General features: G+C 39.5%; 1 protein-coding gene across 3 annotated transcripts in view; it reads left to right on the top strand.

The window, feature by feature from the left end:
• Nucleotides 1-21,629, top strand: part of LOC306650300 (contactin-6) — a 299,252-nt gene that overhangs the window by 62,568 nt on the left and 215,055 nt on the right. For all 3 annotated transcript variants that reach the window (XM_079122186.1, XM_079122184.1, XM_079122185.1), the window contains exon 2: nt 2,790-2,925. In XM_079122186.1, coding sequence (XP_078978312.1) covers nt 2,871-2,925 — 55 coding nt within the window. In that variant the 5' untranslated portion in view covers nt 2,790-2,870. The remainder of the gene's footprint in view (nt 1-2,789; nt 2,926-21,629) is intronic.

Here is a 21,629-nt window from a genome sequence, read left to right as displayed (position 1 = left end):
TCTCCATCCCCATTGTCCAATCGATTGAATTTCTGTTCTTCCTCGCTCCCCTTCACCTTTATTAGCTTCATTAGCTTCCTCATGGCAGAGAAAACATTTGACCTTTGACTTTCCAGACCTGGCTTATTCACTTGGTCATGATAGTCTCCAGATCCATCCATTTACTCACAAATGTCATAAAGTCATTCTTCTTTATGGCTGAGTAATATTCCATTGTTTGTACTACATTTTCTGTTGAAGGGCACCTAGGTTGGTTCCATAGCTTGGCTATTGTGAATTGAGCTGCTGTAAATACCCATGTGGTGGCTTCACTGAAGTCTGCTGATGTGAAGTCCTTTAGGTATATATCAAGGAGTGGGATAGCTGGGTCAAATGGTGGCTCTATTCCAAGTGTTCCAAGGAATCTCCACACTGCTTTCCAGAGTGGTTGCATTAATTTGCAACCCCACCAGCAAGGTATGAGTGTACCTTTTCCCCCACATCCTCGCCAACACTTACTATTGCTTGTATTCTTGATCATTGCTGTTCTGACTGGAGTGAGAGGGAATCTCAGTACTTGCTAGAGATGATGAACATTTTTTTCATATTTTTTTCTTTTTTTTTATTGTAAACAAATGGGATACATGTTGTTTCTCTGTCTGTACATGGCGTAAAGGCATACCATTTGTGTAGTCATAAATTTACATAGAGTAATGTTGTTTGATTCATTCTGTTATTTTTTCCCTTCCCCCCACCCCTCCCACCCCTCTTTTCCCTCTATACAGTCCTTCCTTCCTCCATTCTTGCCCCCCTCCTAACCTTAACTCTAACCCTAACACGTCCCTCCCCCCATTATGTGTCGTCATCATCCACTTTTTAGCGATATCATTCGTCCTTTGGTTTTATGAGATTGGCTTATCTCACTTAGCATGATATTCTCCAATTTCATCCATTTGCCTGCAAATGCCATAATTTCATGATTCTTTATGGCTGAATAATATTCCATTGTATATATATACCAGTTTCTTTATCCATTCATATATTTTTGATCATTGTATTTCTTCTGTGAAGTGCCTGTTCTGTTCCTTTGCCCATTTATTGATTCAATTATTGATTTTTTGGTGTTATGTTTTAGGAGTTCTTTATATATCCTGGAGATTGATGCTCTATCTGAGGTGCAGGTGGCAAAGATTTTTCTCCCATCCTGTAGGATCTCTCTTCATGTTCTTGATTTTTTTTCCTCTGCTGTGAAGATTTTTATTTTGATACCATCCCCTTTGTTGATTCTCAATTTTGCTTCTTGTGCTTAGGAGTCTTGTGGAGGAAGCTGGCTCCTCAGCTGACATGACGGAGAGTTGGGTGTACATTTTCCTCTAGTCAGCACCTGGTCTCTGGTCTCATGCCGAGGTCCTTGATCCACTTTGAGATGAGCTTTGCACATGGTGAGAGATAGGGGTTTCATTTCATTTTGCTGGGTATGGATTTCCAGTTTTCCCAGCACCATTTGTTGAAGAGGCTATCTGTTCTCCAATGTATGGTTTTGATGCCTTTGTCTGGTAGGAGATAATTGTGTATATGTGGGTTGGGTGTGTCTTCCACACTGTTCATTCTATACTAATCTATTCATTGGTCTTTGTGTCTATTTTGGTGAAAGAACATGATTGAGTCAATATAGTATTTTAAACTGAAAGTTTTTTTTCTCTCTGTGCGTTTCCCCTTATTTAACTTTTGAACGTATTTAACATAAGTTTTATGTAAAATTTGAATATGGACAATGTTTTTGGTTTGAGCTGATATGACTAGTGGCCGAAAAACATTGAAAGTTTTTTTAAATTTAAAAATGCATTTGAAAAATGCTCAAAATTTTAGTATTTATTAGTTTTACATTTTAAAGGTACTTGGGGTGGTAAGAAAATATAATTCTATGCTAAAAGTTTCTAAAAGGTCTTATCATAAACAAACTAGATGAGTTTATTCTGAGATTACTCTAAACATTTACAAGTTTATGGGTTTTTACCAACCTCTTATTACATTTTCCTGTTAAAGGCCAATCTAACACTTTATCTTGATTTCATTTATCATTGAGTAGCTTGAATGTCACATAAATTAGGGAAAATTATAATGTAACCCATTAGGAAAAGCAGATCTTCTACCTGAAAGATAACACTGCCTGAAATTGATTTCCTGCAGAAATTTTGATGTACATCATTAGTTGTACTTTTAATAACATTAGGAAAGATAATGTTTCCTAGTAAGTATGTTCTCAATAATACTGATAAAAAATATTTTGAAAATCCATGAAATTTATAAAATCACTGATAATATATGTAAGATAATGAATGTAAGATGATAACATAAGATAATGTAACATGGATTATATATTATGAATAATAATAATCAAAAATACAATCCAAGAAAAGAATTGAATAATTGGGTTTAGCAAGTTTTTTATTATGGTTAACATTTCAAAAACAACTGAACTAGAATTTAATTAATGAATATTGAATCCACAGTGAGTATATTCAGATGAGTACCTTTCTAACTCATTGGAAATCATGGCAAAATTATAGCAGATGATGCATGTATTTGAGATGTGACTAGAAATTATGAAAATATGAACTGAAGTTACTGAAACTCAGCAAAACATGTGTATATGTAAAAAGTAGGCACAAAGTTTGCTTTATGTTGGATAATCATATTTTAATACTAAGTTAAATCAATTAAATTAAATCTATACCTAACCATCAGTGTACATATTAAAATACTCATATATGTATGTTTATAATTTCATGACATTTTGTTTCTTTCAGACTCATAAAATACTGACTGGAAGATAGACTTTTCTTTCCTGCTGATTGTATGGGAGAAATTTTTGACCTTACAAAGTGGAGATGAGGTTGCTATGGAAACTGGTAATTCTGCTGCCACTCATAAACTCCTGTGCAGGTAAAGTGTTCTATTATATTATAGGTTTAGATTGATAAATATATTAGCACTGTATTTCTTTCTAGATGTGAAATAACTTTCCAAATTCACAATGCATATTTTATTTGAATGACTAAATGCTAAAGTTTTGAATGTAACCTCTGTGGCTAATATGGTAAGATCTAATCCTTTAAATATATATCCAGTACTGTTTTTTAAACTAACATTATATATGTCTATATAAAACTTATATATATATGTAATCTGAAAGACTATCTTTAAATTAACATTATTGTATTTATAAGTTGTCAAGTATACTTTATAGTAAAAAATGTGATTAAATGATCTTACTATCAATAATGAAAATTTGTTCTTAAACTTTACTTATAGTGAAGTCTTTAATAAAAAACGAAGTTGAAAATACAGTTTGCCTCAAATTTAGAAGTTATCATGAAAAAAATGCTTGTTGACGTATGAGAAATGGAGATACAGACGTCACCCCTAAAAGCAAAATAAGCCATGAGCCAGGGTGCACACTTGTCATCTAAGTGGCTCTGGAGGCTGAGACAGGAGGATCTCAGGTTCAAAGCCGGCCTCAGCAAAAGTGAGAACCCAAGCAACTCAGTGAGATCCTGTCTCTCAATAAAATACAAAATAGGGCTGGGGATGTGGCTCAGTGGTTGAGTGACCCTTGAGTTCAATTCCTGGTTACCCCTCCCGGCTGCAGAAAAACAAAAAAAGGAAAAACAAACTTAGATTTTTGTTTTCTTTTAACTAACAAAAGAAATCAGTGCGTGTTTTTCATTCATGTTAAATACAGCAGTGTCTGTGCATCCATTCACTTTTGTTTTGTAACAGACCACCCTAAATCAGAATGAGTTAGAATATCAAGTGACCATGGTTTTAGATGACAGTTCTCTGGCTTGGCAATCTAGGATGGGCTCCCTCGGACTGTGCTTCCGGGTCTGCTCAGGTGCACTGCACTTGCCGTCACCTAGAAGGCATCTGAGACCTAACTAGTGTAGAACATTCTCAGCTGAGGCAGCAGGGTTACCTGGACTTTGATCTACACTGTCTGTCATCCTGGGAGGCTGAGCTAGCTGTTTCACATGGTGGCAACTGAGGGTGCCAAGCAGAATATAAAGGAATGGATGACCGCCATCCCTGTGACATTCTGTTGGGCTGTGCAAGTCGAGCCACCAGCCCAGGCTCAAGGGGTTTGGAAATATGCTGCTTCTCCTGATAGAAAAGCTGTGCTGTTACACTGTAAAGCAGCCTGGGAAGAGTAAAGTTAAGAGCGGCTGTTTTCTAAAGAATCAACAACAGATATTAATATGATAATAATCATGCAGCTCTACATTCTTTTTTTTTTTTTTTTTTTTTTTTGCTGTACTGGGGAATGAACTCAGGGCCTTGTGCTTGCAAGGCAAGCACTCTACCAGCTGAGCTATCTCCCCAGCCCGGGCTCTCCATTCTTAATTGCTCAGCCTACCTGCCTAAGCTGGGGCACAGTGTGGGTGTTGGTTAGGACATCTCCCTGTCTGAGAAGCCTTTCTTGCCCCATTACTGGTCTGAATCTCCCTAACTGTGACAACTGTTGACATCTCATATATTCATAACAAAGCAGTCATAGATGGGAAGAAACACAGGGACAAATACAACAACCTACAAACCAGAAGGGCAGTAATTGTATGGGACATATATTTAATAGCAGTCCCAAGAGATGGAAATCTGTGGGCTTGCTAAGATATGCAGAAACCAACCAGAAGAACCAGACCACTGCATACAGGTGTTTTTATCACTAGTGAATTCAACAGCTTAATGTGCTCTTTGTTCAAGACGATCATATTATTTTGATTGATGTCACTCCTAACTCTGCAACAGAGATTCTGAGTTAGATAACAATGTCTTATCCTTGGTAAAAAAAAAAAAAAAAAAAAAAAAAAAAATTAAGGAAAGAAAGCAAAGTCATCAAGGTGCCCCCCAATTATACATGTGTGAATAAGAATTCTTTGTCTACCCTTAACATTCAACTTCCTGTCAAAATTCAACATTAACATTTTGCCCTTTAAATGTGTCTGCTGAATTAGCATAGGAGCTCTGAAAGACCTTTTGTGTTAAATTAAAATAAATTATTATTCTCAGAACAGATATCAAATCTGAGAAATAATTCAGTTCTTCTGTTAAATTTTATTGACCCAAATTGGATGTAATTCAACATGTCCTTTCGCTTTGTTTTTTGGATAAAATAACAGGAACCATCATGTATCCTTGGTGCACAATTTCATTGTAAGAGAACAGATTGGATCCGTTTTTATTTTTTCTTTTGAGTCATCGCTATTTAAATACGACAATCTCAGCTAAACATTGCCCCAGAGGTAAACATGCCAATAACGTTTTCCACAAGAGAGTTTTGCTTTAAATTTGTTTGTTCTCTTAGTGATTTCGTGGTATCTCCCTGCTTGTGGACATTATGTTAGTTTAGAAAATTAGATTGCCTTATGATCCCAAAACTGGCTTTTTATTCGTTCTGAAAGGCCAGCAAGTCTTCTATAATCACATGTTCTTTCCTTTCTTAGGTTCAGTGCTGTAATCCTTTCAAAGCACTGATACATCTTCAGTCTTCCTAAACTCCAAATTGGAACTTAAAAATTTCGCCACAAAACTTTCCCTTCTTCTGTTGTGTTGCTGTCATTAACCCAACAACTTCCACTAGGGTCTTTAGAACAGACTTTGGTCTCTTGAGTCTTTACAATGAAACTTAACCCATCTAAGCTTACATTGTTTCTTCTGAAACATTCTTAGAGTTTTGATTTTCTTAACAGTTCAGTTCTTCTCTTTTGTTATTGTTAAATATTAGGAGACAGCCAAGGCTCATTTAATGAAGGAACAATTTTTAATTATGCATCTTTAAATTCTTGCATTAATAGACGTGGCAAGTTAGATAATGGCTCCCCCTAATACCTAGGTCCTCATGCCTGGAAACTGTGCATGTTGTATGATAAGGCAAAATGGATTTTTCAGATGTGATTTAAGGGTCTTGAGATGGGAAGATTACCCTGAGCTGCTCAGATGGGCAATCCCAAGCATCTTTATAAGATGGGGGCAGAGCTAGATTTGGCACAGGGAATACACTGAGAAGCTAGAAGGTACTTTATTTCTGGACTTGAAGACAGAGTTTGTGGTCATTTTTAGAGAAGTCACAGGAAACTAATGTCCTGTCTTCCTCTGTCAGTCTATTTTAAGCTTCAAGATGGCGGGAACTGTATCTTCCTGGCACTCGATAACGGTTCAGTCTATGCCTCTAACATGAACTGATGAATTACTTACTAAAATTAAATATTTTGGATCCTGTTTATAGTATCACAAGGTAGAGTGTATTTAGTCAGATAGCGTCCCCTGGGAAACCATTAGTTAGATCCAACTCTTTGCTCTTCCTCTTGTGTTAAGATATCAGTGTCCAAGGATTTTAGAGGTAGAGTTCTAATAACATTTAAAAAGGTTTCAACTGTGTCCCAGTTGAATGTGAACTTCGTTAAGGCCAGGGATTTTCATCTGCTTTATCTTCCATATTTTTTTTTTTCTACTACCTGGGAGGTGAACTCTTAGTATTTGTCAAATGAAGGAAGAAGACCTTCCCTCAACAGATGCAGGTATATACTAGTCCCTACCATGTGCCAAGCGCTGAGCTACCTGTTGACCTTCAACAATAAGAAGTCTCTGGTGTCTGGCCTCTTCAGTCTAAGAGTCTAAAAACAAAGCAGGCGACCCACAAGTAGGCTAATCACTGGGATGGAGGAAGGACCAGTTACTGTGAGTTTCTGTTTGAGTCACTCAAACATGTAACATGGGATAGTGCATCTTGAGGTTTTGTCCACAATTTATCCATTCTTCTTCCTTTGGTGAGACACATTTAGTTTTTATTAATATCACTCTTCCTTGTCGGTCTTTGTGGTGTGAATAAATTGTGGCACAGTCTCCTGGCTGAGCCAGCCAGGAGATACCATCCAACTTTGCCATATTGGTTCAGGATCTGTTTTATCTGAGCATATCCCTGGACTTTTGCTAAAACAAAATGACAGAGGTGTCTTCCTTTTGTCAAGTCCTAGTGTGAGGGTGTATCAGGGTTCACTGCGATGGGAGAATTTAGCTGAAAATAGAGTGCAGAAGCAGAATATTCCGAGGGAAGTAAGGTGTGGTGTTCTATCTCTTTCCTTGGAGCTTTAAGAGATAAAAACCAATAATGTACATTTTTCCCCCTTTATGCTAATTATAGCCGTGAGTCTGTGTCATGAAATAGAAAAGATTTTGAAATCACAGGTTGGAAAATTATTTTTGCTGTAAATGACCCAAGATACTGAGGGTTTGTTAGAAACTGAACTCTGCTGGTTTAAAATGCCAATCACTCTTGGGAATAGGGAGGAGATCAAACAAAGGAATGGAAAAAGTCACAATTTCCTCTGGGGGAAAAAGCATTAAGAAGTTTAATATACACTCACAGTTTATTTTTAACTCCAAGTTACTGAAGTACTGTATGTCCTACAGTCTAAATAATCATGTATGTTGCTGGACACAGTAGCGCACGTCTGTAATCCCAGGCTTGGGAGGCTGAGGCAGGAGGATGGCAAGTTCAAAGCCAGCCTCAGCAACTCAGCAAGACCCTGTCCCTAATTAAAATACAAAAAAGGGCTGGGGATGTGGCTCAGTGGTTAAGCACCTGTGGATTCAATTCCCAGTACTCCCCTTCAAAACTATGCATGTTAACAAGATCATCTGAGGAACCACATTAATAAATGGTAGAACTTTTTCAACTATGTCTTTTTACTTTTTTGATTATGCCCAAGTGATTTTCATGAAGAAATAGTTTATGCTTCTTTATCATATATTAATACTAAGTAATATGACTGAAACAAATCCATATGCATATAAAGAAGTCTATCAACTATGTAGGATCAGATTTTGATGCTAAATATTACATATATAAAAAACTGAAAGTTTATGGATGTGGTTAAATGACAAATTTTCCAATATGGAGAAAAAGACTCAGGATGTATCAGATATTTTCTTTCTTTAAATCTCTTACCTTGGTGAGTGCCATGTTTGAATCTTACGTGTCCCTGAGAGGTTCATGGGTTAAAGGCGTGTTCCCAGACTGGAACCAGAGGTGGGGTTGGAGCCTTCAAGGTGTGGGACCCAGTCACAGGTCCTGAGGTCACTGGGGTTGTTTAAGTCAGCATTTCCCTTTCTGCGACTGAAAGGCCTGACAAGAACAACTAGCTGAGGAAAAGTTCATTGGGGGCTGATGGTTTCAGAGGTCTCAATCCGCAGATGGCCACCCAACCACACTGCTCTGGACTGAAGGAGACAGAGCATCATGGCAGGAGAGTGAGGTTGAGGAAAGCAGCGCAGAAAAGGAGAGAGCCAGCTAAGCTCGGCTCACAAAATACGAACCCCAAAGGTCACCCGAGGGATGCCCCTCCTCCGGCCACCCCCCACCTGCCTACAGTCACCACCCACTTAATCCCTGTCAGTGGATGAATGCACCGACTGGGTGGAGCCTTTCACAACCCAGTCATTTCACCTGGAAACCTTGCACTGTCTCGGACGCCAGCTTTTCAGGGACGCCCAGTACCTAAACCACAACAGGGGGATGCCCTGGGAAGGCAGAGTGTGACCCCATCCCTTCCTCTTCCACTCAGTCACTGCTTAGCCATGAAGTGGCAGTTTTGTTTGCCCTGTGCCACCCCCATGATATGGTACCACCTCACATGAGCCTGATGACAAGGCCCATAGATCATTTTCTAGAACCTCCATGATGGTGAGCCAGAACCAACCTTTTCTCTTTATAAGTTGATTATCTCTGGTATGTGTTACAGTAACACAGAGCTGAGTGACGCAGTTATATGGTTTGAGACATTTATTCAGCTTTCACAATTCCACTTTAAATCCTTAAAAATCAAATTTTTTCCCTTTTTTTCTATGTCTTGCTGAACATCACTTTCCTAATTTACACCATGTCTTCTTTGTAGAAATTAACAATAGGCTATTGTAGTTGTATTATATTAACAATAGACTATTATAGATAGTTATATTATAGATATATAGATAAGAGTTTACGTAGCACAGTTTAAGTTTCCAATACACAGCTCTGTGACATTGATGATGGCAAATACGCTTTTAATTGACAGTTTTCAAAAATGTTTAAAGAGTATTGTTAATAGAGTAAAATTTTCAAAAAAAAATCATAGGGTAAAAGTGAGCATTGGCTGCATCCTGTGCTGTGCCTGTTTTCAGTCACCCAGGATTGAAGATGGCACAATCTTGAACCCAAGGGAGCTCTGCAGTCCTCAGGAACAGTTTGACTGGGGGTCAATGGCTTGTATTATAGATGCAAATATAATAAGTAACAGCAAACCTCACAACTAACAAGGAATGCGATTCCCCTGGCATTCAGAATTCATGCTGTCTTCTTAACATATTCTAACTTTGTTATTTTAACCAAATGAAATCATTTTAAAATGGTGTTTTTTTTTTTTTTTTTTTTTTAAATCCACTTGACTCATAAGTAAAACTGGTTTATTTGTGTGCCATTTGTATTTATTTTGCTGCGGGAAGAGCACTTTAATAGAAATCTTATAAAGTTATGGACTGAACCCCTCTCCAGCAGTCCTGCAGACATCCTGGCTATTCTGTATGAGACTTGGTTTCACCCCAGAGAGTGAATAATTCAAGGAATAAACATGGAGCTACTCACACTTATGGGCAGAACAGACTAAAGGCCTGCCTGAGGCTTTCTAACTGTGGTGGTACGTCTTCTAGACCTTTCCCTGTTGCATTAATTCCTCTGAAGGGAGAAACTGAGGCTGGAAGTGATCAGAAGTCTTCCCTGCCCTGTTTCCATGTAATGTCTCCCGATAAATGTGTTTCTATTATGTTCAAAACATTTCTCAAAGCAGTTGCTTCTTAGAACTTGAATTAAATTGCTTTTAGGGCAGATACCCCCCCAAAAAAAATGTTTGTCAATATCTTTATGTAGCTTACCATTTGTGAATGGGGTAGCCCAAAAGATTCCGGGAGAAAAATCTACGTGCTTCTAAATGCTCACGATCAGGTACCTCTGATAAGGGTTCGTTGGGAAGAATTTATGATGACTTGAGTTTCACTCTGTTTCAAAGCATGGCTTTTTACTGAATTGAGCGCCAGAGTAAATGAACTACCTGAGAGAGAGAGGCAGAAGAATGGAAATATTCACTGTGACCAAGATTTCTTCAAAGGAAACAATGTATCACCCAGCAAATCCATGACAATTGGCAGGTGTAATAAACCTACTTTGCTCAAGAATCCCAGAAGCACATAATGGATATTCCTTTGGGTCAGAATGTGATGAATATTGAGTATATCACAACCCACACTCAGCCTACGGTCTCCTTCAGATTTATTGTTAGCATAATAGCACCTTTAGGAATGGAACACCAGCCTATATTTTTAAGACAAGTGACATCTTTGCAATTTCTAATAGAGATGGCCCAATTTAGAAATGCTGAAAACGCCGCTTTTGTGTAATGCCGACTGATGAAGGTGCTTCTGTGATTATCAACCCTTCTTCCCATGTAATGGATTCTTCAACCCTAAATGAAATTGTTTCTCAGGACCGATAACAATGGAGAAATGGAAACTTCTGTTTTGTCAGCACGGGAAGGAAATGATTGGTATGCAGACCGAGGTAGTTTAAGAAAATGCAGGCCCTCCGTAGAAGGAAGTACAAGAGGCAACATTTTCAGTCTTTTTAAGAGAAGGTTTGGCTTTGGTGGTGGTGATAACATCAGGTCATCTTTTCTTTTTAACGATCTCATAAATTGGTGCGCAGCCACTTGAAATAAAGGAGGAGGATCGGCAAGAGTTTTTCTTTTCCTTCTTTAAACTTTTCCTGAGGCTGAGAATCAAACTCCTTACCATGGCCGGCAAGTCACTAAATAATGTCTCTTCTGCCTCCCTCTTGCATCTCTGCATTACCTGGACTCTTCTTTAGATTTAGGGCCACAATATTGCTTATGCTCCCAGAAATATTTTCAGATTGTTCTCTGCTCAGGGTATCCGTACTTGCTATTTAGTAGTCTGGAACATTCTTCAAATCTTTCTATGACTGGCTCTTTCTACTACACTCACCTCAAATCTGTCACCTCTACAGAAGATCCTTTTATGGGGGACTTTGTATAGCTGCCATCTGTCCCTCCCTGGGTCCCTGTCATGCTCATTGAGCTTTTTTATAAAACATATTCAATGAATTTGTCACTATTTAAAATTAACTTGTTGATACATTTATTTGTGTGTTCGTTTTCTGTTTCTATCTGAAAGTCACAGTATGGCCATTTTCTGTGCATTAAACATGTCACGTGGCATGTGGAGTTACATCTCATCCACTTAATATTCTACCTGTCGCAAGTAAGCACTCAATAAATGTACTTGCAAATAGCCAAAGGGTTGACCATGCAGAATAAGCCCCCGGAGTCAGTGTTCCCAAACACCTTTGGCAATTTTTGCTACCTGTTATTAGGATTCATTTTTAGGCATGTATACTACATATCATTGTATCTTAAGCTCTTTTTCTTTTAACTTTAGACAAAATCATTACGTATATGAAAAATGCAAACCCAGTCCTAAGTTTTGAAGCTAACACTGCTTGATTAGACATACTTTACCTAGACAGGTATAACACGGGTGTAGATGGTTGAGGGAAGAGCACATTTAACACAGAGTCAATGTGATTTCAATATTTTGGGTAGTAAATGTCTGTTAATATTGTGTCATAAATAATCAAAATGCTTCAAAACTTGGAGAGGTACTTCTTTTCTAGATATATTTGTTTATTTGCTTCCAGTGCCAATACCATTACCCCATTACTGCTCTTCGGTTCTTTTGTGGTAACCTCTTGGGTTAGTCATCCTTTTGTCCCTGTGACTGAAATACCGGACAGAAACAACCTAGAATGGGAAAAGTTTGGGTTCTCTATTTCAGAGGTTTGATTCATAGTGGGTGGACTCCATTGCTCTGAACCCAAGGTGAGGCAGAACATCATGGTGGAAAAGCATGGTGGAAGGATGTTGGTCCCTTCAGGATGCCCAGAAGACACAGACAGAGGGAGGGGAAGGACCACAGGGAAGATGCATGTTCCAGGGCAGCCCCCCATGGCCCACCTCCTCCATTCATGTCCCACCTGCTCACAGTTACCTCCCAGTCAATCAGTTCAAACTCGAATGGACTGATGAGCTTTCACAATCCAGCCATTCCACCTCTGCACATTTCTGCATTAACAGGCGCGCCGGGGGACACCTCACCTCCACACGGTGGCACCGCCATAGTGTTCTCTGTCTTGGAACCGTCCTCCACATCCTTTCCACAACCTGGTTGATTGACAGGGCTCCTGTACAGACAGATGTGCCCTCATGGGGCAGCGCTGATTCTGTCAGTTCTCTGGGTCAAACCCTTCACAGGCTCCATTTCCTGTGAAATCCAGGCCATCTAATCAAGCATTCAAATTCAATTTCCTTCAACAAATATTGGAAGTTCTCCAATTAATTCAGTTCGACCTGTGTCGTGGGCCATGCCTTCCCTGTCTCCTTCATGTATCCTTCATTCCAGGTAGAGGCACCACGGGGAGGAACTCTGCACTTTTCACTTCCAGGTGTCCCCTTAGGCCACCGTCCCCTCCTCCAGCCTAGCTCACCTTCAGATACATTTCCTCTTACTCAGATCAACCCCAGCCATTGAGACAAATTCACTGTGGGCACTCTGAGTAATCCACCCAGTCACAAAAAAATCCTTCTCCTTCAACTCTTGGTTCCACAAAGTGGAATTTTGGCATTTCCACGTTCTTTGCTTGAATTCAGGTTTTTGGTTTTTTTTTTTTTTTTTTTTTTTTTTTTTTCTCTTTTCTCAAATTAGTACTTATTCTGAGAATTTATAGTCTATACTGTGGTAGAAAATGAGCTTGTAGTCATCAAATGCTCATTCCTTAAGGAAAATTCAACTAAACTTTGATGGTTAATTATGGCCCCTGTATTTTATAAAGCATTTTACATATAGTGTTTCATCTGAGCTTGGTAGTGTGCTGAGGAAGGATTGTCCTTCTCCCTTCTAAAACTAAAGAAACTGGAATTCAGAGACAGTACATGACATAGTGAAGACCACAGGCCTACAAAATGGCGGACTTCATGATGGAAATCTAATACATGGAAGACAACTTTGTCAAGTTGTTACCACACTCAAAGTTAGGTGACAGATAACTATTCAAAGTTGAGGTCAGTTATTTTTAAAAACCAGATTCTGGCAATATGAGTATAATATGATTTAAAAGGGGACTGTCCAAAATTTTATTGTCAACCCATAATGGAAAAATGGTTATAGGTACATAAACCCAATGTATCCATATTTGTGTTTATATTATAAAGCATAAAAGGTATAAACTAAAATATGTATTAAGAATAAAATGTCTAAGACTTCCTAACATCACCATCATCAGATTATCTTACATAAATGTCACTCCAATTTTCAGGACAGGTTATGTCCTATGTAGAGTTGACAGGGATTTGGAAAAACATGTGCATTTGTAGGCCAATCTCAAGTAACCCAAAACTCTGTAAAAGATTATACTATGCAGTCTTTGATGTTAAGTCCACTGATGTAGTGTTAGATGTACCTAGGAAACCGAAACTCAATTAAGACTCTGTTAGGCCTGCTTGGAATATGTGGTCATGTCCTAAGACGTCCTTACTCCCTTTTTAATCTGTCCCCAGCTGAAAATCTGAAATATTTAGCTGGAGCTAGATGATAACCAATCAGAAAGAGCTCAGTGTTATTTTCAGAATTTGTTTAAAGAAGATGTTAAACGCAGTCATTTTTAAACATTAACATATATAGCGTTATAGTTAAAATTGTTGATTTGAAAATTAACAAATACCAAAACTTATTACTTCTGAATTATTTTCATACATATGGTCATTATTTGTGATCTAGAGGCTATTTGTGTCTATGGCTTTTGGTAGGATGAAAATACTAAATTATGGCAAACAGTTGCATATCTCTTTCCAAATTCTCATGTCATTTCATTGGCTTGAAAACAGTCACAGGGAATATTTACACCACAGCAGTTGGCAAATGCTATAGATCAGGGTTTCATTTATGCTGATGCCAAAACAGTTTTCATTATATAAATATAATTTTTAGGAGGTTAAGGAATAGTCTAAAGCTATATCTTATATCAGATACAATGGCAATAAATTTTCAATGGGAGGGTTGGAGTAGAGGAAAATGTAATTTCAATTGTCAAGTCCTGGTCCAATTGCAATCAAGGTTTGGTTACAAGTTCTGTAGAGGGATGTAAGTGTTCAGTAAGTCTTACCAAAAGCCCTTTGCAGGAATGAATTTACTTATGGAATTTAGAATATAAATGTTTGATTGTTGCTGGCACGTGCTACACATTCATCTTATTAGAAAAATTGATGATAAACATACACATGTATGTATGTACATACATATATATACATATACACATATATGTACACATATATCTATACACATTTTTTGTGCAAAGAGGTGGTTTTTACAAATAGCATCTTTTGACCACTTTCCATTGTTAACCACTTTTTATTAGGAGAAGTATGCTATCTTTTACAACTTTATTGGATACAGAAAACAAAGTGAAGATAAAACACCCAGACAGACCTCCAGAATGTGTGTGCGCGTAGACACACATACATACACACACACACACACACACACATGGCTTGATATTATGCTAGGTGATATTTTCTTTTTTTAATTCTATTTTTAAATTTTATTTGTGCTATTTAGTTGTACATGGCAATAGAACTCATTTATACATTTTGGTAGATCATTCATAAATAGAGTGTAATCTCTCTTTTTTCTGATTATACATATTGCAGGATCGCATTTGATGATTCTTTTAGCATTTAAATCTTTACCCAAAAGAAGTTCCTACAAAGTTTGGGGACAAAGATAACAGATTTGAACTCTGTTAAAAAATAAACTAAAATACAATCTCATTCTAAACGTATTCTGAATAGGTTACAAGAAAGAAAGAGAGGAAGAGCTTCTCTCCTCCCACATGATTAAAAAGGCGACCTGCGTTTCTGACAGCTTGCAGGGAACAACAGGTGTTGTCTGCTTACTTTGCTGGGAGCTCACAGGAGCTCACAATAGAGCAGACCTGGTACACACAGGACGGAAAACCACATTTCCGGCGGGAACAAAACCCTCCTGGGATGTTTGTCTTTGCTCCCTGATGTGTTCTCCACCCTGAGCCAGGAAAGAGGCACAGGTGTTTGACATCCTCTGTTTGATTTTGCTTGTGACTTCTGCCTCTGTCTGCATACGAGGGATTGAGAAGGCACTATCACCAAGGAGCACAGCACAGGGGCCAGAGCTGGGCACAGCCTCCACTGGACCGTTTGGAAGAGAGGAAGGTGCACCACCCTGCTTGTCATAGAAACCTTATTCCCTGTTCCCATAATTGCAGGGAGCAAATGGCTGTAATCTGTGTCCTTCAGCTCCAGTATCTCTTCATTACCGCTGACTGTCCTTTCTACTCTGCTCCCTGTGTATAGCATTGCTAACTGACCCCTCATTATGGCTATCATTTGATACATTTAAGTTCATGGCCATTCATTTGTTTTACTTATCCAAACTCTGGGTCTCTCCTCAATGGAAGTTGACAGTTCATCTGGTGATTTGTTCTGTGTGATAAAATATCTGTGGAAGATGTCTTATCGTGCTGTGTGCTTGAGAAGATGTTTCCAGAGTCCGTGCTCATAAGGATTGATGGTATAGCTGGGCTCAGGGGACCCCTGGATCAAAAACCAGTTGCTGTTCCACTGCTGGTTTTTCTGTTGGACATTTGACTAGACATTGTGTCCCATGTCCGCAAATATCAAAATCACTTGAAACGAGCACATAGGAAAGGAGGAGCCAGGGAGAGCCAAAGTCATACCTTACCTGGGGACCAGCCTCTCCACCCCTCCTTTCTTGCTTGTCCCTGGAAGACAAACGTATCTGAAATTCATGTACCAGGAGATCACCATGATCCTTTCCAGGTCTGATGCTCCCTGATTTGAAGATGAAAAGTATTAATTCAATTTTACAATTTCATAATCGTTCTGGAAAAAAAAAAAAAAGACAGATGAGACAACACAGCTTCTTTTAGTTAAGGGGTCCCACGGGACTTATCTGTGAATTTTATTTCTCCATGTTTTGCTGGTCTCTTGGGTAATTATAAAAGCAAGTGACTACTTGCTTCTCTTTCATCAAATATTTTCTGATTATTGTTTTGAAATTATAGTGAAGAGCAACACTGATGGGATGTAGTCGCAAATGAGTCATAGTTGCTAGACTCTAATTTCGTTGTGGAGGCCACTGCTCCGTGGCTGAGGCCGTGCTACACCTTCTTCTCTCAGGCTTCAAAACCCATTGATTAGTTGGCCTGCCAGTCAATATGATCCATCAGTTAATTCAGGGAGATGCTTGGACATTTCAAACAAACTATTAACCTGAAACACGTTTCGCTGCTGATGTGGTAAACACTTAGCCAATCTATAATCAATTGATTCTTCTCAGTTGACACTAGTGCCTATTTTTGGTGGAAAAGTGATTGAAAATCAGGGTGAATCTGTAGCCGGAAAGAGCAGAACCATTGAACCAACATGGCGGCTTGAGTTGAACGGCATTGCCTAGATTTCCTTCCCTCCCCTTCACAGTTCTAGACTTTGAGGGACTCAAAGGTGACCAAAAGGGGGAACAGAGGTGACATTCACAAGATGGAATTGACACTACCCTGTGAAGGCCACTTCTCATCTCTGAAGAGAAAGAGATTCTGGTGAACTTGGCCTTGGCCTCCTTTTCATATCCAGTTTTGGTCCCAACTATGAACTAGAGGTGACCCCAGGCCACCATTAGCCTCAGAGGCAATAATCTCTTCTCCATCATAAGCCCACTTGGGCTGCTGGACAGGCTGGTCTTCCAGAGCCCTTGGCGTGATCTGACTGCCTGCTCTTTTGACCAGAAGGACTTGCTGGTGACATCAGTGTGATCTGCCCCCCTTACTTCTGTACCCACTTCTTCTTCTTCTCTTACAATGACATAAGGTCTTCTTCCTCTTCCAAGTTACGACGAGTGACTCAGCTTCCTGTTTCTCAGACTTGCAGTTTGCCTTACCCAATGGGGAACGATTATCCACATCTCTTTACATTGACGTCCCCTGTTACATGTTGAACATGGCGGTGCTCAGGGGTCTGGGTTTTTCATGTTAAGTGTGATCAGTACTCTGACTAAGTCCTTTGCAAATGTCAGTGGGAGCTGGATGCTTGAGTCCTGGGCAGCATGGCATAGATATTTTTGTTTGCTTGCTCCCTCCTGTGTTGTGATGTGTACTCTCCCCCTGTGCCGTTTAGTTACCAGGCAGCAGTCCCTACTTACCACCTCGACCTCTTTCAGACCTTCTACCATTACGCTAAGCCAGCTTGGGCTTTACGTTCCCCAGTGCAATAGTTTTGTGAGGCTTTCTCCTCATTCACCCATGAAGACAAAGCATCCAGCACACTTATGATCACTGCATGTCGGGGTGGACTTCCTCCAGAGGAGCCATGAGTTTTTGGAGGGTACATAACCCAAAGAAAGAAAAATGCAAACAAGTATTAGAGGCTGTCGGGCTGTGATGAAGTCACACGGGCGCCATTTTGTAGTGGCAGGGTCTCCAGGTCGGAGGATATTTTCATTCTTCAATTCACGTTCTGGTCATGATTTCTTGGAAAGACTTTGGAAGGGCAGAAGTGTCACAGGCTTATGCATGGTTGTTTGGGTGATACAGAAGAACCCGCTGTCCACACTTGCATGCTGACACTGTAATAAGGTGAGGCCACTGGCTCTTGCCTTGTCCACTCTCATTGCTCCATTTCCTGTGGTCTACACTCTTGCCTGGGGTGTCCCAGGAGGTACAGTTGTCCACCCATCAAGGTCAACTCCACCCTTCCTCTCTTTAGACCAATAGGCTATCTTGATTTTGAAATTTCATTCCGATAGTACATCTACTCGAATCAGATGCTCCAAGTGTGATTCCTCTGTAGCAGAACCAAGTGGATTCTCCTCGATCTCCTCCTGAAGCCCTATCAGACCTCCAAGAACCTTTCCAAATTTTTTCCCAATTTTTCTTCAATAAAGACACTTTGTACAGGCCAAAGTTAAGTGCACATCTCTCCCACATTGATCCCTCATGATTCTCACAGCTGTGACCTGTATTGAGCATTTAGTGGGCACCAGTGATTCTGCTGGGTCTTACTCCTATTACCCTGAGGCCACCCTGTGAGGTGTAGGTTGTCATTATTCCCATTTTGTAGGTGAGGATGAGAGGTCATGTGACTCCCTCAAGATAACATGACCAGTAAGTAACAGAACTTGCACAGACTAGATTCTGGAAAGACTCAGCTCTCTCTGTCCTGTTTTTTCTCTCTCTGAAAATCTCCTTTTTCATTTTTAGAACCCCCTTTCCCTCTGAGCACACATTTTGAACCTTCCTGTCCTTCCAAGGCTCATTCAGAACCCATAAGTCTTCCATAATTTCAGTCTCACCACCATCCACCCACCTACAGGAAATCTCTGCAGAGACCCAGGAGGAAAAGGGTCAGGTAACAATTGATGCCCAAACCTGGGCACAAGTCTTGGATCCTGGCACACAGGGGCAGCATCAGCTTGTGCAAGTGGAAAATGCTTTTGAAGAAGCAGGCACAGTCCTTCCGTATCAGTTGGTCCACAGACCTGCATAGGTGATACAGGGCACTGACCCTGTGATTTAAAACATGGTCCATACCTGCTCCCTGACATCTTGTGTGATTGGGAAAGTCACCGAATACCATCAGTGTCACACACAACCTAAACGTACTAAGCACCCGATTCTCAGTAGTTATCCATAGGAACTGTACTTTCTATCACTTGTCCATTTCTTTATTAGAGATGTTTATGGAAAAGTTGTATTTCTTATTCCCTAGACAGACCTTAAACCTCGACCGCATAGATCCATATCTGATTTATCATTTTAATCTCCAAAGTTTGCCTAATGCAGATTTGGTAAATGTCCTCTGTGCAGTGTGTAAACATGTTAAATTTCTGAAGGGCCGTGTGAGTCATAAGGACCACCAATAATTGTAAGTGGCGGTATATCATTTCCTATATGTCTTGCATGCTTCTTGCATCTATGAATTTATATAACCCTCACCATGAATCCCTGAGGTAGGCGATTGATACTGATCCCATTATAGGAAGGGGAAATCGAGGCACAGGTAAGAATTTTGCCTCAGGTACATTGTTAGTTAGTGGTGGGGCTAAGAGTTGAATGCAGGTAGCTGGTTCCAGGATCTACATTCAGCTGATGGACTCAGCTGCTGGTCAGCATAGCGGAGGAAAGCCAATACCTAGTATATCTGAGCTCTCATGTGCACTTTCAAATAACTCCATGAGATAGGGTATTGAAAACAAATCGGTGGCAAATAAAATATCATTAGCTCCATGTGGGAGGTTGGGCACTCCCCAGAGCAGATCCTGAGACAAGGATTTGAGTGAAAGTAATTTATTGAAAGATAAGCAAAGGCCCGGTAGGAGTTAGGTGAGACAGAGTAAGGAGGGACAGTTTGTTTTGTCCAGGATACATCTGGACATGGCTGAGACTCTGCGGAGGTAGAGGTGAACCTATCTCAGAGTGTTATCAGAGTATAACTAAGGGACCAGGAAGATGAGATACCTGCCTTTCACTGTCCCTTTATCATTGACATCAATTTCCAGAAGTTTCTATGAGCTCCAAGCACTAAGCACAAGAAAAGTCCAGAAGCAGACAGTCAGAACAATATGCAGTAGGAAGTCACCATGGGAAAGGCATATATTGAGAGGCTATGGGTAAGAAATATTTCAGTCCTCATTTTATAGATCTAGTTGAGCCACCTGTTCCAAAACCACACAGGTAACAGGAGTGTGCATAGAGGACCGGAGTCTGATCCCAGGTACCTAGGTATTCTTCCTTCACTTTCTCTGCTAATTACACAGTTCTCAGGGTTGGGGACATCAATGTGGAACAGAGAGACTTGTCTAGTTTAATGGGAGATGCACTAAGATATAGGCTAATTTTTTTTTTTTTTTTTTAAATGGAAGGTTTAAAGAAATCACCAAAGATTGCAGATAAAAAGAAGAACACTCTGGTGGAGATGAGTGGGCAGGGAGAATTTCTGGCAAGGGAAAACCAAGTCCACACATCTCTGGAGATGGAAAAGACCCCAGGGACTGGAATGTAGTAGGATGAAGCCAGGGAAAAGCTAGGCCATCCCCAGTGGCCCTAATGAGGAGCTAGAGCTTAATTCTAACAGCAGTGAGCATCTATCAAATCTATCCATCAGCAGAGACTTCTTTGTATTTAGCCTAGCAGCCCCCGAGAGTAAATGTTCTTTATGAAATTCTGACATTTCTTTAATACTTAGAAAGGAGACATCAAACCAGCTGAGGACAGTGGTCAGGCATAGGGTGCAAAACTCAGCTGTCACCCTGCATTGAAACCACTGTTTCTTAGCTCTGCTGGCTCCTTGCTGATTCTACCCACATCTGACTTTAATCCCCAATGCCTGCGAGATGATCTAAATTTTGACTGCATATTTAGCTCTTCATGGATCCTGCAGTAAATGATGAGAATTATTCATCTTTCTTTAGCATAAACCAGATTTAACAGGAGGCTAAAAAATAACGTGAAGGAAGAGGCTTTATGGTCAAGTTTCAGAACTGAAATGGAAAAGAAATTCTGCAGGGTAGAACTTGCATGAATTTGATTTCCTCTCTCTCATTGTATAAATAGATTTATACTATTTTCAAAACAAAAAAGGGACCAGGTTTTAAAAATGTGCTCTTCTTCTGTCGATGACCTAAGGGTTTGAAGCATTTTTTCTTCACGAAAAGATTTAGGAAATTGACCTCAGCTTTCCACATTATTTGATGAACTTTGCTCATATTGAACTTTCAGATACCACCAAGAATTCTAACTTGGATTAAAAAAATAAAGTCAATTACTTAGCAATGCAAAGTTACATGTGTGGCCCAGATTATATTCATCTTGTTTCATTAGAAAAATAGTACGTTTAATATTGATATTCACTTAAGCTCTTTGAAGCTCTTAAATTACATTCTCACAATTAATCATTAAGAATTATGACTAGAAAAAGACAAATGTTATTTCCTCCATTATACAGTCCAAAAATAGGAGCAGGGAAGGAGTTAAAGACCCTCAGGTAATCGCAGAACTGGGTCTAAAACCCAGAGTGTCTATTTAAATAGCAAACCCTTTAGGGGGTGAGTTGCTGAATCTCTAGGGTCCTTTGATTTAAAAAAAAAATTGATAGTCCAAGAAAATAGAGATGTAAATCTTAGCATAGATAAGAAAAAAAAAATCAAAGTGAAACTTAGAACATTTGTACAAAATTCAAAAATATTTCTTTCTTATGTTGCTTATATCCCCCACGTTCTAGCACAGGTGACATGTGACAGAGACAAATCAAGAGCATTAAAAGACAAAGGTGCTAAAAACTTACAATAGAGAAAAGATAGCCTCTTCAACAAATGGTGCTGGAAAAACTGGAAATCCATGTGCAGTAAAATGAAATTAAACCTCTATCTCTCACCCTGCACAA

Source organism: Sciurus vulgaris (genome assembly GCF_902686455.1).
Source record: "Sciurus vulgaris genome assembly, chromosome: 19".
Taxonomy (NCBI): Eukaryota; Metazoa; Chordata; class Mammalia; order Rodentia; family Sciuridae; genus Sciurus; species Sciurus vulgaris.
This window is presented reverse-complemented; position numbering and strand designations above follow the sequence as displayed.